The sequence below is a fragment of the Mizuhopecten yessoensis genome, unplaced genomic scaffold (genome assembly GCF_002113885.1).
Source record: "Mizuhopecten yessoensis strain PY_sf001 unplaced genomic scaffold, ASM211388v2 scaffold2779, whole genome shotgun sequence".
NCBI classification, from domain to species: Eukaryota; Metazoa; Mollusca; class Bivalvia; order Pectinida; family Pectinidae; genus Mizuhopecten; species Mizuhopecten yessoensis.
In genome coordinates, this window is record NW_018404715.1 from 37181 (window position 1) to 56385 (window position 19205).

Consider the following 19205-nt stretch of genomic DNA (forward strand, 5'->3'; position numbering starts at 1 on the left):
CTTTTTTCCCTGAAGATCTTTCTTAATGTAATTATATTGACCTTTTTCCATTATAAACCCAATTTTCATTTCAGTAATCCTTTCAATAACTTTAGTATGCTGTCTAATAGCTGCACTCTCCATTTTAGACCAAAATAATTTTAATGCATTTACCTCCCTTGGGCGAATTCTCCTGTCTAATACACAGTAATTTAAAGATCCAACATACAATATATATATAAAAATTCTATATGGAGTGCCTGTTGTTTATCATAATTACCTGACTGGAATTGGTTAATTTTCAAATTTAAAAAAAAAAAAAACTTTAGTAAGATGAATCCAGGAGTTTTGACCAATAAATTGACAGACAGGTTGATCAACATTTATGTTGAACCATATCACATCGGCCATTAATTATATAAATGGAGGATGAAAAACAGGCAATTGTGATAGAATTATATCATAAAATTCAGCACCCTCTTCACGGAGAATTCTGTAGTGTTGACTCCACAGTTTCAATTAAATGAAACTCACAGGCTTGCAGGAGAATGGTTATTTATGCCACAAATTATATATTTAATTGAAACACAATAAACAAAACACAAAAACAAGGAATTATTATTACAACAGTTTATTTCTCTGGAATTTTACTCAAAATATGTGACAATCTCGTATTAAAATTCCCTAAATTCAAAAGAACTAAGCTCCAAGCTTGGCGACAATCTCTCTCCATTCATCTCTCATACAAACATTTAATACTGACAATTATTCCTGCCTCCTCCTGACCAATAGGCCGTGCCCATCACTCACAGCCACGCCCATTGGCCACACCCATCTCAGTTTTATCCCACACACATTCATGCATACCATACATTATCAAGTTTTGGTGAAATTGCCAGTGATTGTCCTTATTGTTTAAAAGTAAAATAATTAACATCGTAATATACAATGGTTGACAGATTACCTTCATCTCAAAAAAGGTGTAAAAATTGCAGGTTTAAAATCAAAATGTTGTATAAAATATCAGGTTAAAATTTGTTTCTCCTTCAAAAGAGTGAAAATGGAAAGGAAATAGGTTAAAAAGCATTGGAGATAAAATCATACAATTTTAAAAAAGACAAAATTATAATTCCAGTAGGAAAAAAAAAAAAGAAAAAAAAAAAGGGAATTTCTCCTTACGAAATTGAGTTTTGCACCAGTAGCACTTGGAAAACAGATCATTTGATAGAATGTTCAAACAACTTACTTCTGAATTCAAATCAAAACAAATTACAAGAAAGCACTTATAAAAAGTTAATTTCAAATTGTTCAAATAAACAGGAAACATGAGCACTTAATCATAGATTTTGTTTGAAATATCATAATTTCATGAACTTTTCAATTTGTACACTTGCTGAAATTGTTTTGAAGTAGTCTTTATTTCGGCCCTTGGTTGTGTTTAGAAAGTTAACAGGAGCCATGTTGATCTATATAATACCTATAATCAATTCTATGAACTTGAATACAAGCCTGGTAATACTGTACATTGTCTTAACAACGCTCCTTAGCAAGAAAAGGTAACACCGCACATGCAATACAAATCAAAACATATTCCTCGAACTCTTTGATGCCATCCAAGCATTTCACGTTACAGTCCCACAGTAGATAAACAATGGAAACTGCAACATATTCTACCGTTTCTTCAGAAAATATTATAAAGTGTGGTTTGTGAGAAGATTTTGTTAGTGTGATTTCTTTCAACATGTTAACATGACATGATAGAAAAGGACAATATAAAAATTTCATTCTGATAATAATCCATTTAAAAGGATAATGTTTATTAAGTACAGAAATGAAAAACTACGGAAGAAAAAAAGTTGATCTCATTATCGTCAGTATTGTTCAAAACCCACCAAAATTATGACGACAAGACTTCATCCAGTTATACATACAATATTATGCTTCAAAAGTCAATCCCAGCCAGTATTCCTTACCAAAAAAGCAGGGGGAAATGCCAAGTTCGTATCATGAACAAAATCATTATTTCTAGCAACAAAGAAAATAAACCAGAAAAAAACCAGAATTAAATATAATTCACGAAACAAAATGTCAAAAATCACACCGATATTTTATTGCTTTAGATATACAGCAATTCAGCTTGGCTTTCAACCACATCAGACATTACAAATCAAACAAATCAAGGTTTTCATCATACAATAAAACCCTGCTGTCATTTTTGCTCCGTTTCTCACTCGCACGCTCTCTCGACACCAAGCACCGACCCACACATCTCACGTTCTACTATACACAGTGTAATGCACCAAATCCTCCTGTCCAACATGCACCATTAATACGACCATTCTTTCCCAAATGGCATTTTACAACAAAAAAAATGTATGAGGTAACTTTAAAGCTCAAATCTGATTGGCCAATTTTGGTCATGTATGTATCTATATAGTTCTTCAGCAGAAAATCACAACTGTCGTCTGCTGACCTTAAGACACTCATGAGAATGGCATCTCAATGACCTTGGGAAACCATCCCACTGACCCTGCAGGTCCACATTTGACCTTGTGACTTTGCTGAAAATAATGAGTGTCGGCAAAGGCAAACAGGAAAAGTTGCCTGCCCTGGAAAAGTTTGTCCCATTGACGCCCATTGGCACCGCCAATTGGTGCCCGAGACGTTTGCGTATATATATCGGATGAGCTTTCTGACGATCTCCCCAGCCTTGCTACTCCTCCACAGATCATATTTAATACTGACACAGACGTTGATTACTTCTTATAACAAATATTGTGACGCTACTACAGAACATCTCAATACTTATAAAAAAAAACATATTCATATTTATAATATAATATAATAATAATAATTAAATGAGGAGGCGCAAAACTGGGGAAGGTGATCTCAGAAAATACATAAATCAATTGTAGATCTAGAAAAAAATTGAAATATATTTTTTTTTTTAAATTTATAAGTGGAATGCTTGCAAAAAAACACATCTATGTGTGATCGTTACTATTAGTACGACCCTGGCAGTACGAGGTATTTCAAAAGTGTGACCACTCTATCCGACTTGTTAAAAACTACACGACACTTGTGAGAGTCCCATAAATACTAATACTTGAACAAGTCTCATGTGGCTACCGTCCTGAACAGGATAATACTATCAGCATCTTTGTGTTTATTTTCCCCAATCCCCATACAGATAACATGGAACATCTAAAAGACTAGTATATCATAAGTTCGACCTGAGGCAAGTTGGCCCTTTGTACTCCCTCCCTGTCCAGATGACCAGCCCAATCACTGGCTGGTCAGACCAATCGCAACTGTCCGTCCATCCTCCTCTACAAGGATGAGATACTGACTAGCTTATTGCTGATTTGACCAGGTGTAGACCATCGTTTGGCTTGTAGCGCGTTTTCCTTATGCTCACAATAACACTTGACAGATTACTGTCGCACAATCCCTGGAATTATATCCCCGTTCCCGGACCTGGTCCGATTCTTTTTTTGTCTTTCTGTTCGTCTCTTCCAATCACCACAGCCAATCACCATATCACCGACACGAGTAGTTCACAACTACCAATATTTTACACTGGCCTACACCCTAGTCAAACCTCAGGGCCACGCTCCAACGCACACAAGTTTGTCCTTGTTGTCTTGACAACCACAATACAACGGTGTATGGCGACAGGAATGCTCGCCATCCATGACGCACAAGTCTGCACACTATGGCGCCACCTACCCTGCGTGTATATCCTGTATATGTCCACCCATGCTTTCCATGCTGCTGTGTAGAGGAGGGCTCTGGGCCGAGCCCATGGACATGCCATGCGGGCTCATTCCCGGGGCTCCGTGGCCCATCATCATATGATGCGGATGTCCGGGGATTAGCATAGCCTGTGAATGTACAGGGGGACGCAACTGTGACATTTGTGAATAGGAGCTACTTCCAGTGACAGGGGGTGCTCCGTACATGTCTCCACTGTGCATGCCCTGGACACCCAACATATCGTAGCGCTGCGAGCTGTCCATGTGAGGATACCCTGCTTTCATAGGGTCATACATTTCACTACCAGGTCTGCCTTGGAGCACTGCAGGGAACAACGGAAAAAAATGTTAGGTACGAAATATACGGACATCAACAATAAAAAATCCAAACAATCGTTGTTGTCAGCAGTATCATAGAGGGAAGCCAATCAACTCAATTTATCAGGACCCCAAACTAGCACAATCTCACTTCCTAGTATCGGAGCACTTCTATTTCTACAGTTTGGTTGAGGAGAATGCTCTAATATAGGTATTGATGACAATATCATTATAAAATAATATTTAATACACAATGAATTGGAAAAATGTTTGGTCGTATGAAAGTAAATCAACAGATGAGTGAATTAACTTTTGCACAAAATTCAAATATCAAGCAAGCTTTGCACTGTACACTCTCTAGAAATAACAATCTTGTGACATTCTTTACTGTTGCTTGTGAATAATAACCCAATATTTTCTCACCTGTGTTGCTTTGACAGATTTTATTGATATTTTTCCCAATTTAATTCTATTTGTAATTTTTACAATGCACATGTTCCCATCATATCACCAAAATCATGCACTAACCTGTATTATTACCTCTCATTATTTCTACGACAATATTTATACACCAAGAGAACCTAGATATATTAATGATGTCATATAGATTCATCCTCAATGAAAACTACCACCTATTACCCTTTCAATAAATAAATGCTGTTGAAAATTCAAATGTGGTGGTGTTTTTTTTGGTCCCATTCCAGATGAAAATAAAACATTTTCCACATATATAGATTGTGCTGTACTTGGGAGGCAGTTAAAGAGATATTGTATTGGGCCGGCATATAGGCAATCAATAGATTGTGTTCAGATATGCAGATTGTTTTTATACATAACCACACAGCCAAAGCACTCGGCAATTAAACTTTTGCATGTTTTTACAATTTTTAGGTTAAAGCAAAATAGAGAACTTACTATGTGGCCCCATGTGGGCCATGGGCTGATTGTCGGGCCAGCCCATGCTACCATCCGGACTGTAACCATGACTACCGGGGGCTGCAAGCAAACAAAATAACATTATATCCTGTGCGTTTCTAACTCACAATGCAATTTAAATACTTATAGGCACATGTGTATCCCTGAATGCATTTGCTAGGTCCCGCAGGCGAGATTTTCGTTTTATTCCACCATTTAAATACTTATACAGGTGTCTGCCTTCGCGAGTCCTGGGTAATTTGGAATGCATTTGAAAGTTAAAAACTTTTAAGCGGCATCGACATATAAATGGTGTGCCAAGACGATGCCATGCGAGTATTTCGAGTTTTTACACGTTTACGTTCTCTTGTCAGGGAGAGGGGGTCTAAATATATCCCACTAAACATCACAAACTCATCAATGTACCCAATTCATGGCAACAATTCCGAGATATATCCTTTTTATGATTGCCAAATGAGGACCGCGGAGGGTCCAATCATAAACCAAAATTTTGAAGCGAATCCCAAGCAGAAATGAGAATATTTTTGTAAGCGCTGCCCTCCACGAGTCCCCGGCTTATAATGGGGATTCAATAAAAAGCTAGTTTTTGCCCCTTAGGAGTCTGGTGTTACTGTCAGCAGATAATGAGTCTAAAAGAAATGCAATTTGTAAAAGAGCTATACCACCTAAGATAGAGTCTACCTCTATTAGCTTCCCCTGGACCACTTGCCGTGAGTTAATTACGAGCGCCGTGTAGATAAATACTAAATTGATGTTGATATATGCCAATTCAATGTTAAATAGGCTTTTTAAAACATATCATATGTACCGGCATATTTGGGTCAATCAAAAGCTGGGCCACAAAGTAAAGTACAGCCTCGCATTCCCTAAATCCCACTTTGTGGTGAGTGACTGGGGGCGTCGATATCATCACACACACAGGTTAATGGAGATGTGATTACCCAGAAATTTAATATTTACTCAACTAAAAACTTAACGTGAAAAGATTTCCCTTGGTTGCCGTTACAGTCTGATTTCCCAAACGTTTCCCGACAGAGTGCGTTCTTAAGGCATAACTGTGACTTATCTGTAACTTCTATTTATACATATATATCATAGCTGTTCATTTCGCCTAAATACTTCCACGCACAGGATATTAAAACAGCGCAAAAGATTCATGTACGGAACACACACCGTTTCACTTTCAACTCTTCGACAGAAACCCCTTGATAATCTATGAAGGTACTTCCAATATGAAAATTTGCCTCATTAAAGTACAACACTGCACACAATACCCAATGTTGAAATGTCATGTGAATTTTGAAAGTGATTTCGATGGAATTTTTTCCTTCAAGTTTTACTCTGCATTACACATAGTGGAAGTTGTTAGTTATGACAGGAAGGGTGCTTTAGGTACCGGCTCCCCACAGTAATTACCGAGTCTGCTGGCAAATTGCTCCTAACGACTCTTATATATTGATGAATTTGGCAAGGAAAACTGTAAATGAGGTTAATTTCATTAGCCATAAACCCTTCCCATCATCCTCTCTTACTTTGATGCCAATTGCAAAGAAAATTTGTCTCAATATAACACATACAACACCGTGGACGACACATACAACACCGTGGACGACAGTGCTAGTGAGTGTGCTAAGAGCGTGTGTCAAAAACAGTCACAAACATGGCTTTACTTGAACACGCCATGTCAAAGCTTGCACGTCAAACACGCCACTCTAGACAAGGTCATGTGACACTCACCATCATAGTACAGGTGAGAGATAATACAAAAACCTCGTTACCACAGGTGACAGGTATAAATACTGTTGACAAATGCATCGGGAATGACCGTAAACTTGTTTCAAGCTATTGGGTTGTTCAAACTTGCCTGGTATCGTTTAGAAAGGTCCAGAAGTAGATTTTATACAACATTTTCACCATTACTGAAATGTCATTCAGGTGCAATATATTCTAATGGTGTTCATACTACACTTTACATTATAATTTGTGAACTTTAATTGTTAATGATCTGTACAAAAATCTCAAGTTTGCCAGATATTTGGGGGTTTGTGTCTGTGTTATGTTAAACAACCAATAATGTTGTCTCTGTACATTACAAGATGAAATGTCAATTAGTAATACAATCATGATCCTTCACCTTTTTTAACATATGATAACCATGAACAACCTACCTGCTCGATTTGATTGGTCGATCATGGGCTGAACAATTCTTCGTCTTGCATTAATAAACCTGTAAGAAAACAAACAGAATTTGTTTCATTCATCATAAAAGATTCTTATTTGTCAAATTAATTACACAGGAAGATGTTTTATACAAGTACTTAACCTTTGGAAAACATTCTTACTGACATTTGGACTTGTGGAGGTGTGTGCAAGTTGTCTGGACGGATCCAGCATGGCTCCGGTTAGTTTTTGATGGTGTGTGATGATGATGTTTATTAGTGGGTATTTCTGACGGAGGGAAATGAGGGTTAAAGGTTTGATGGGGTACTTGGTGTATGTTTAACTGTGGAGAACCGTGGAAGGACAGTGACTTGGTGTGGACAAACTGTCAAGATTTGAGATCCCCAATGATTAATTGCTGATGATCTGGAAAGGTGCCAGTACACCAGTCTCTCCAGCCTTCATAATTTGCCAAGGTTTCGACTTGAACAGACGACTGCTCATTAGTAGCGAAATTTCCAACCTTTCCATCTCCACATCGAACGCCTGTAAATTGCAACCCTATCCAACCCGAGAGTTCTAAAGACCAAATCGGACTACCCGAGCCCACGTACCAGCTTCAAATTAAAGATGTAGTTTGAAAAAATGATAAATGATGCTAGACAAGTTGACTTGATCTGGAGGATTCTCTGTTAGCCTCTTCTACCCCAAATTACATCCTTTCTCTCATTAGCGGCCATTGCGAGATTGGGTTACAAGTTGATGACGCTTTCTGCTTCCGTACTTCATTTAATAAGTAACCAAGCTGGCACACTCAGCAGCTGTACAAGGATCCCTTATTGAATGAGAGCATAAGAAAAACCGTGTAATGTGGCCAATAACAGCTCTGTACACCGTCCTACTATAACCCAAACCTCACTTTCAACCCCAGCCCCACAAATAGTTTGACAGAAAATTCATCTCAGCTGTCTGCTGAAATTCTCATTTAATCAACATTACCGCACCACTGACCAGTAGGGAAGCTAAGGGATGGGGGTTAAGGGGGTTAAAGAGATGGGATTGAGAAGGTGAAGCAGGGGCAGGGCCTGTTGTAGGGTTGGGTAGGGTGGAGTAGAAGGGGTAGGGGACCTAAAGTTGGGTAGGGAGGGGAAAGGAAAACCCTAGGAGATAGGAAGTTAGGGTAGGGAGGGGTAAGAAAGGGGGAGCAAATAAAAAAGAAATAAAGTCCTCCTCCTTCTATTCTTGTCAAGGACTTCTCCTCAAACCATCACTCCCACACATGAAGGTAGTTAGCATCACTCGCTCGTTTGGCCCCATCTCGCAAACCTAACATGCTCAATCACGCTGTAAGTCTTACCATGATTTACTTTGAAAAGATAATACATATGTTCTTATAAACACGATGTTGTATTTCCCTAAATAGTTGTATCAGAGATCAAAGCCAACCCAGTGAAGTGTCTTAAATTACTCAAATTGCAGGAAAGAAACGGTGCCTCCTTTGAAGGTTGGGGAGTTTGGGCTTAATTTAATTACATCAGAGATGGCAGGCGTGATGTAGGTTTATGTGTGACTACACAGCAGGGATACACTTAGCCGAGCCCTCTCGAACCCCCCCATCAAAGCCTTAGTGAGATTTATAGCCACCCCTCTTCAAATCATGCAGTTTTTATATAAATCTGAAAAATTAATCATGATAATTTCAGACTTGCCGAGGGTATATGAAGGACAATGCAATTGAAATTGAAAGTAAAACATAAATAAATCGTAATATGCCCCACCTGGGGAGGAAACTTGGTCGGAGGTAGATGGATCTCGCTTACACTTATCATGGAGTAATCGTGTTGCCTATCATACACAGCAACAATAAATACCTACATCTAAAATCAATTTGAAAAATGACGGCCTAATTATCAGCCGCGGATATTAAGAAGATATCAAAACCGGGTAATGGATATTGGCTGCCATTTGGGCTACCAAACAAGTGTCAAAACCCTCCGTATGTCTGCTAATGCATTCTGTCAAGATCAGGGCCTCTTCTGTGGCGGGTTTCTCATCTATACTTAGTAATGACAGAACTATCGCACTTCAAAAATGACTTCATCAAAAACTGTCCGACAAATCGCTGGTCTGCCCAGTGACAGCCATAGATGTGGAACTCTTCTGTTAATGGAGGCTTAATTAATGCTGCGTTACTGGTGAAACCTTAAGACGTTGGCTGGTGACGGATATCCAACAGATGAGGGGAGAGATTCCTTCTCCAGGGATCCGTCCATGTCACTGTAATGTGCGATAATTCTTAGGTTTTGTTTTAATGACTCGAACAGACGGGCATTATCCCTCAATGTATGAATTATTTAAGATTTCTTGCGGAGGAAATGTGTTGGTGGACCGTCCTTGTGTGGCCGATCTAATCGCTGATGTATCAACTAATACCATAGCTGGTAAATCCTTATAATGTTGGTCAGAAACCCACCGCCGAATGCTCTCCGTTAATGCAAACATCCAAAAATGGAGAAAATTTCAAAGCCAGGTTTGGTATAATTTCCTTCATCAATTAGTCTGCAAAACAACAGACATTTATTTCCTTCATTTTTAATTACATTTTTTAGGAAAACAGTGAAGTTCTTGGGGCGAGTGATCCTGAACATGAGCGCCATTTCCTGCGACCTTTCCTGTCAGTGCGCACTAACGGTCGGTAAAGCCCACTTTATTAATGGGCAATACAAATCCAACTGACCAGATCAGATGACCACTCCGACCATTTATCTTCATATAGTTTAATGCCTGGGAGGCAAACACTTCCGTCACCATAAATAAGAATAAACACTCGCTAATCAACCAAAATTTTGACATGTGTGAATCTTCTACCACAGGACAAGTTGTCCTCATCATTGCACTTTGTCTCCATCTTCAAGTTGATATGCATTTTGAGTGAATTTTCTATTTCTATTTTCAAGCTTTTTTATAACAATAGGTATAAAAAACTTTTTTATCCAATGATATGATGTAGCATTCGGTTTGTTCGAAATGTGAATGAATATGCTGTAAAGCGTAGATACATGTATTTTTTTGTGTGTACATATATGAAATCAGAAGGTTGACACTTAAAATTCCATTTCTTCTCTGATCAAAGGTAGGTAATACGTCAAATTAAAAACATAAAATTCAAATTGCGCTGAGCGTATGTGATGTAAATGGGAATACTGTAAGTGAGCTGTGTGTTGGCGATGATAAACAGCTGCCTAGGAAACGTATATCGCTACAGCTTCTCCTGTTTTTACACAGGGGCAGCTAAATGCCCAATTTATAGGGATCTTGGCACCACATATGTACAGAGAGTTTGAAAGTTTTATAATGAGATGTCGGATATATTTTCTCCACTTCGCTCCAGTTTCCCTACAGACAGACACAATTCATTAGAGTTTCTAGCACGACTTGACTATTTTAAAGCTCCAGTTTACCACAAAGAGCAGATGTTGGTTTTTAATCCCCTACATGTCTGCAGTGTGAAGGACAAAAACTAAATAATCAGCCACTCTTTCCCCCCCTCCCGATCGAATACCATCCCACCTCCATTTCCCCTCCGCGTTAACTTGATTGGTAGGTGGATTAAATAGAATCCCTTTTTGATAAAGACAATGCCGACATTCAACTTCTTTCCTTAACTGTCCAGAAATTCACCGACTTGGCGGTCGTTAGCGTAAGCCAGATAAAGCAATCTTAATATGCAGAGTTTTGTCAGCTGACAAAAAAAGTGTCAAAATTTTGATGAATGATTTTAACAGTATTGACAAAGTTGAAATACAGATTTTTTTCCTTGACCGTAGAAAAATGTGACAGAAATGTGCTGGTTTCCTAACAGAATGACTTAATATACAGTGTTAATAAAACTGTATAAAGTCGGCGAACTTTTTATAATAAATAAACCTTTTTTCTCTCCGGATTGTTGTGAAAACTATTCCCGGAGTAAAAATGAATGTTAGATACCTATTAATAACAGGATATATACCATTATAAAGACAAATTTGTAACCACATATTTTCCCACCTTGCCTGCTAAAAAATGTGTGCCAACCTGATAGGTAGTGTGCTGTAGCCAGCGGTATTGTCAGGTCTGTTTTTGTCTGGGTATAATCGAGGCAGTGTATGTATGAGTGGGGTATATATGTAATGTGACCCCCGTGTCAGCTCCACAATCGAGGGTAAGTATGATGGCCGGGTGTAGGGTGACAGTAGACAACGTTTCTACTATGGGTGGCAGCCATTTGCTTCCGCTACGTTAACTACGGTGCCCTGGAGGTTATTTTCAGTGACCTTTCTTGTTGTCTTTCCTTCAAATTCACACAAAAGCCTTGCCGAATGCTGCAGATAAGACAGGCAAGTCTTCCAGCTGATTGGAGAAGTCGTGACCAGGTCTTCTAGCGAAACATCTGACCTGTACCCCTATTGAATCGACACTTGTGTTGAATACCTGTAATGAGTTAACTATTTGTCCCCCTGTCAACATAAGGATCTACCCGGACATGGAGGCCATTTCTCTTAAACCAGAATGAATGTGTCATGGTTAGAGATGGTTAGAGACCTATTGCACAATTTAACTTATTTACCCCTGAAACTTCAAAATGAACTATTCCAACCATTGAATTGGATGAGTTAAAATGTGTCTTAAGGGGTGAATGAGTTAATCAGCGTTTCAAAACACCTTCCCATCACCGATATGATCAGTCAAATTACGTAAATTACAACATAATTTCACATCTCTGGGTGTTTTTTTTGGTAAGTTATTGATATTGGTTTGTCGACGGGGGAAAAGGGCGTCTTGACGACAACGACTTGGTGTCTTGTCGATACAGGAATGACGGTGGGCGACAGTTATTAGTGTGATTTGCGATGCTTGCCTCCGTAACAATCACCTGCATCCTCATTGCTGTCGTGCATTACGGTACATAGCTTCAGTGTCACTGCACTGTGTCCCAGTACTTAATCACGCTATAGTACTTGGTTATCGTAATTCATGGCCTTGTTGTGTGCTTTCTCTGTTACACTGCTGCAGATATACATCATAATACACACAGTATATTTCTAGAGTAGCTCCAGATAAACATGGAGATCATCGCCACCAGCAACACCCCCTCTCCTACCTCCTCCCCATCCGTGTTCCTGTGTATCACACATTATTCAGGAGTCTGTTGTTTTTGCAGCAAATATTTACCATAAATTCCTGTCCTTGTTATATATTTGAGGAGGTGGATGAAACAATTATTAGGGGGTGGGAATTATTACAAGTGGTCGGCCATAAAGGAGTTCTGTTTCCTTACTGTACTGAATGACCCCACTTTCAAGTGTTGTTGGTATATATTGTGATGTTTTGATAATATAGCATTTTCAAGGCTAACAAAGGGCTCGTAGTAGCTCAGTATTTTACATCATTAGGGCTCATTTCATAGAAGTCCAAGCCTCACAGCAGATCATTAGAGCTTATAGTAGACATCCAGGTTTATATTCTAGGATTAGCCGTAAAACATCAGGGTCCATTGTGTAGGGCTCACTGTAGACTATTAGGGCTCAAAGAGATTAAGGCTTATAGTGGAACATTAGTGCTCCTAGTCCCAGGCTTATAACATTAGGGCTCACAGAGATAAAGGCTTATAGTGGAACATTAGAGCTCATAGTCCAATGATCGCAGTTGAAGATTAGAGCTTATGGTACAACAGTACAAGACTAACAGTCAATATACACAGTAAACACTGGGCCCACAGTATGCAGTATTGCTCCACTCTCGCCCTGGTGCCGACACTCACAGCTTTTCTGTGGAGGCTAGTGTTGTGTTCGTTCCCCTGTATAAACCTATCATCTGTAATTACATCACATTAGCAATGAAGAAAGTCTCCCTAGACAGCTTGTCCCTGTCTCCTTCACAGAACCATCTACAGCCACTGTTCTCAACAATCTCACTCCATTACACTCCCCCCCTAGGCCCAGCCAGGTCCCCCGTTGTGGTCACATTGACAACAGCCACTTTTCTCAACAATCTCACTCCATTACACTCCCACGCTCGGCCCAGCCAGGTCCACCGCTGTGGCCATATTGACAACAGCCACTGTTCTCAACAATCTAACTCCATTACACTCCCACCCTCGGCCCAGCCAGGTCCACCGCTGTGGCCATATTGACAACAGCCACTGTTCTCAACAATCTCACTCCATTACACTCCCACCCTAGGCCCAGCCAGGTCCACCGTTGTGGTCACATTGACAACAGCCACTGTTCTCAACAATCTCACTCCATTACACTCCCACCCTCGGCCCAGCCAGGTCCACCGTTGTGGTCACTGATCTGAGGCAAATCTTCCTTTTGTTTAATAGGTGGCCGGGCAATAGTGTAGATGTACCAAATCACCAGACCTAATTACAGGTCAAGAGCAGGTGGTCAAGCTAATGACCTAATTATTATGTAATTAGGTCAGTCACTAAATGATTAGGTAAGAAATAATTCTGTACATCATGTATCCAAGCGGAGAGAACAGTAAAGTCTGTGGAATCGGGTATTTCTCTAGATGATTATTTTAGTGATTTCCTCAATAATCTTAAAGCCCACAAATTAATAAGGTCAATCGAAATCAGTAACCTGTACTGGTCAATCAATTTTCATTAAAAATCATGTTGAAAGTTATGTTGATATCATCTGATGCAAAATGTTGTTTGACACCGAAATATCTCAAAAGTCAGCGACAAAGTGAAATGGGCATTTATTACAATGAAATCTGAAGATATTAAGAACAACAATAATAAATAAAAAAAATCAGCAAAAAATACTTCAAAAATATTGTTTTTACTTATTCCACGAATAAATATTTAATTGGGAAATATGTTTGAAATAAACTTCAACAACTCCCGGAAGTGTGGGGTTATAACAGGCATCACAAAGTCACTGTGAAGCTTAAATGTCATACAACATCAGGAGGAATAATTTGGTGGCTTTGAACCACAAAATCATGTATATTAAAGGTTTGTTTTGTGTTAAAAGTGGCACAAATATCATTTAAATAATTTAAATCTATTATGGTATTCAGTTGTTTGTTCCACAAAGTGTGCGGCTCGTCAACATGGTCAAAGCCATGGCACCTTATCTGACATGCTTCGTGCACATGAAGTATGGCAATTAATAGATATTTTTCACTTGCAAAAATAGAAAAGCATGGCAAAATTAGCAATAAAAATAATCTGATGAAATTAGAGAAGTATGGAAGCGGTATTCTTTCTCTGTATGTTAACGGGGGATAAAATCTGCTAATTTAATGTGCCTCGCGGATGTGCTTCGGATGAAAGGGCGAATGGTGGATTTCAGTGTTTCACTTTACTTGGCGGGAATGTCCCATCCTATTACGTATGGGTAGCAAGCCAAGCGTGAATATCTGATACTCTCCTCCCTGTACGAGTGCTAAGGCCGAGGGCTGGGGTGGGAGTTGGGAACCTGTGTCATTATCAATTGTACCGTCGCCATTGTCTCTGTAATCAGACTTAATGCACATCTAATCTTCTCAATAATTAAAAAATAGGGGTTAAGATGGACCTCCACCGTGTAAATAAATCCATATATTGATTGGTGGACGTGGGGAAAATACCCTTCCCACCGTTACTACTACACAGGACCAGTAAGCATCTCTCTCTCCTCATCCACCAGGTCCAGAGGCTGCCACATAGGGACTAGGGTAAAAAAATACCTTGCTACGTCAACCTCCAAGAAGGCGTGGGAGTTAGATACTAATTCGCTAACTCCCAGTTGATGTTTTCTTTATAACTATTCAATTTTCTGGTTTAGGATAGGTTTCCAAATCCCAGAAGGTGACACAAAACGACAAAATTTTGTGTGAAGTTTTTTATCAGTATTATCATGGATAAGGGTTTCATTAGGAAAAAAATAATTACTTTTTTATATAGCTGTTATGAAGTAACATGCCCGAGGCAAAAAACTCAAAGTTATTTCTTTAACTGGCCCATTTAAATATGCAATGCATTTTCTATAGCATGGAGTCTTCATGTTACAGATGAAAGTGTTGCCAGACTAATTTGAAAGTGATATACAAGTTTCCAAGGGTATATGCATTGGGTGTCCTTAAATTAGCAAGTTGAAGGTCATTTGCGAGTCATTGCTATTTGTCTAAATTCACATTAGCTTGGCAAAACATCTTGAGTCAGGTGAATGACGGCCATACTTAACATCTCAAAATCTGAACGGATAGTGGCTCCCGTTTAATGACACAAATATGAATCATAAAGTTTGAGCCGTTCATAAAAAAAGCATAACACTGAACATAGAGTAAAAAACGTGACAGCAGGGGAGCAACTCCCGGTCTGGTCTTATCACCACGGAGATAGCACCCAGCGAGAGATTTCCCCCCACCACCCTGGTAACCAGGGGCCCAGCTTCCTTCGCAGCCCATTATATCAAGTTGGCACAAATGATTTATTGAGAACCCTAAAAAATATTATTTGTCTTTAGGGGTGGCCTAGCACATTTTAAATCATTTCTCTTCCACGCAAATGCTGACTGAGACAAAAATGGTTGTTCTGGAGGCATCTCCCCCACCACTTCAAGGCAGGCACTTCATCTTCTCGTTGTCAGATTTTGTTGGAACCCCATCCTCCCCAATATCCCTTACTGCCACAAAGATTTAGGCCAAAAAAGTATTAAAATCGTGCAGTATTGTAATAAGAAATGAAAAAATATATTGATATACTGAATTATAAATTCTTCCTCATTATCTGAAATAAAAAGGCTCAAATATCCGATTTTTCATTACTTATCTATTAATGTGAAGTGTTGAACTACCATTAAATACGATAACACAATCAATATATCATGTTAAGGAGAAATTGTTCACCTGCCAATAAACATAGATCTACCGATATATAGAAAGATCATGTATCAGATTTATATATTTTTTGTTAAAAGCTTTTTTTTGTAAAAATAAAGAACAATTTCATGAAAAGTTTCCACTTTCTCTTTTTACGAAATTTGAGAAATGGGGTATAATGAAAAACAGGAAAGACATGTGGACAGGAAGTCAACATGGCATTCTGGGTCGACCAACTTATGGTCCCCTTACTGTGAATTATGCATAAAAATGCCAAAGGAGGGGACAACTCATTATCGTTAGTGTCTTATGCCAATAAATTTTACTTCCTGGCAGCCTCTTTCATTTGGTCGCCATGGCAGCACAAATTAAAATTCTGATAAGGGATTGAAAATAACATTAAAATGTAATGTGAGATGGGTGCTGATAAGGTGAAGAAAATGGCTGGCATCTTCACCAGCATCCCAAAACTCATCTCCTTCACAGGCATATTGGCATGCAGTTCCAATTTTAAAACAATGAACTACAAATAAACCCTACACAAACGGGCGTACTGGGGCTGGTGCAGGTCGAGTAGCAGACAGATTATGTGCAATGTGTCAAAAATGCTACATATCTCCCACAAATGGCACTGCGAGAGAAAGGGGCAAATGAGAGTTATAGTCTGTTTCAAAATACTCCCCTCAATACAGTCCATGTTTCCACAGCTACATTAGATTTTTAACCAACAGTTACAGGAAGTCTTTAAATAATGTCCAATTTCTTGTCAACTCCTCAACTACCACCTATTTATTTTGACAGTTTCGGGTAATATTTGCAGGTTCTACACATACCTACCCCTAAGTCAGCTCCGTCATCTACAAAACGCATGTTATGCATATTACGTTGAGTTACAAATGAAACATTTGTCTTTCAAGCGGTGCTGGTGGTTTTTTTACGTTGGTGAAGGACCTGCATGACGACGGTTGTCAGGAGGCCATTAGACATCAAGTAATGTTTTACTTTCTACACTGTACAAATGCGAAACCTGCTATAACATGAAGAAATAGAAACTGAAATATCATCATCGGCCACAGATATGAAGGATGCTAAGTATTCCGACTGAGGCCAAGTCGGATAGTTTCTTGGGTGTTTTTTGACTTCCTGCTCTAACAGCCTGGAGCCAGGCTTATCAGGCGGGGGAACGGGAATAAAAAAAAGAAGAAGAATGTGTTAAGTGTAGGCATTGAGCCCAGCTGGAAGCCCCATCACAGCTCAGCTCCTCACTGGAGCAACACAACACAATATTTTCTGACCCATTACCCTCACCGATAACTGATTCTACCATAAATATATAGTTACAACTAGCGGAAGGCAGCGTTGGCTGTAAAAAACACCAGAATACAATAAATGTATTTTCTCTCCAACTTAACCAGGCTTACAGGTATTAAACCTGCCAGAATCTACAAATGACACACACAGGAATGCAGGCCTCTTCCTATCCAATAAATGCCCAGGCTGTTTTCTCTAAAAGCATCGTCAACTTCTGAAACATTTTGTGATTTTATTTTACACAATAAGAAATTCCCACTTACCTCCTTAGGACAAATTTTCTTTCATATATACCCTTCTAAATTTGAAGTGGATTCAGTTGTAATCCAGAAGAATATCATTTCAAAATTAGAAATTTTGAATGATTTGTTAACCTAACCAGACTTTCAGTTTTCTTGAAGCAATTTATATACCCGGCAATTATTTTTGTTTTGTTGTTTTTTGTACTGCATCAAAACGCTCATAAAATCACTTTATACCCAAACTTTCAATCTTTTAGTTCCGTTTAAACATTAACGAAAGATAAATATTTCCAGTGTGTGGTTCACCTTAAAACCCCTGTGTGAAGAGAAAGAGCTTTAGGAAGTTATTTGTAGGTGAACAGATTATTAATCGCAAGAGTTGGGAAGAAACTTTTTAGGGGGATGTGGTTTAGATTCGGTGTGGTGTTGAGTACAGTATTTCGGTGGGGGGATGGGGTGGGGAGGTGAAACTCTATCAGTATGGCACTAAACCTATCATTAAAAGTCCATTACCCAGCCTGGCTTAGACCTGGTAACATGTCTGGGGTGAAGGGCAGCTAACACAGACTCCATTCACTGTTATGGGGACCCATCAGCTGGCTACTTGACACATCAAACAACTTGCCCTGACAATGGTCCACACCAAACTTTTGATTAAATCCCCGACATTACATTAGCCACAGAAAAAAAGGGGGGTCAAAACAAAATCGCCTACAAAATGGCTAACCATTTTAGTGTGGAAATGATCAGTGTTTGTCTAAAGGGGGTGATTATCCCACTTGGAAGTAACAAAGACCGCAACAATCATGTTTTTAGGGGGAGGGGTCACATACAGGTATTAAAGATGGCATTTGACAAACGACAGAGGTACACAAAGACCAGGGCCAAGTCATTACAAAACCACCATCAAAACACAGGATATTGGCCGAGGAGAAGATGGCTATGGGTAACCACGGATACCTGCTCTGCCCACCCAGACCATTGTGTCCAGTTTACCACCATTGTCTTTTAGAATACACCCCGGACCCACCCCTGGTAAATGATCTCCAGGAGTAGAAACTCAATCCGGGGCCCTTTTCCACATCTTTCATCAGTTATCTTACTGAGGCCATTTTCTAACATTGATTAGAATACCACAGGAAATTGGCAGCAAGTATGCCTATTGTTGTCATTCTGTGTTCAATGAAATTCTGATCAATCTACCAATCATTATTTTCTAAACAGTTATTGATTGTGTGTTACGAGACTTGATTACAAAAGGCTGGTAAAGAAAATAAGTCTTTTTATTCTCATTTTCTAGTGCCTTTTTTTGGGATGGTATTTTTTTTTTTTTTTTTGGTTTCAGAATCCCTGAGAAACGCTATACACCATTGCCAACAGAATACATTTGAGCATGGAGAGCCATCATTCGCCACCATATTGGTTAAAAAAAAAAGGGAACAAGATGCAAATTAGTTTTTGTAATTCAATTTTAACTAGAGAAGTACCATGAAATTGCAAACAGAAGTCGTCTGTGACATGTAGTAAGTTGTAGAATGAGGAAACTCGATCAATGTCGTCAAAGGTGGAGTCTGATTTCACGGAGTTAAGCGACCATCGGAGATTTCAACATGGTACTTGAATTGGTTGAAATTCATGTAGTTTCTCT

At 39.0% G+C, this 19205-nt stretch overlaps 1 protein-coding gene across 3 annotated transcripts in view; it reads right to left on the reverse strand.

Moving 5' to 3' along the window:
* Window positions 1-594: 594 nt before the first annotated feature.
* LOC110446534 (homeobox protein Meis1-like) overlaps window positions 595-19205 on the reverse strand; it is a 125156-nt gene continuing 106545 nt past the window's right edge. For all 3 annotated transcript variants that reach the window (XM_021491730.1, XM_021491729.1, XM_021491728.1), the window contains exons 11-13: window positions 7157-7215; window positions 4968-5048; window positions 595-4057 (exon numbers count right to left, since the gene is read on the reverse strand). In XM_021491730.1, the coding sequence (XP_021347405.1) occupies window positions 3705-4057; window positions 4968-5048; window positions 7157-7215 (493 nt within the window). In that variant the 3' untranslated portion in view covers window positions 595-3704. The remainder of the gene's footprint in view (window positions 4058-4967; window positions 5049-7156; window positions 7216-19205) is intronic.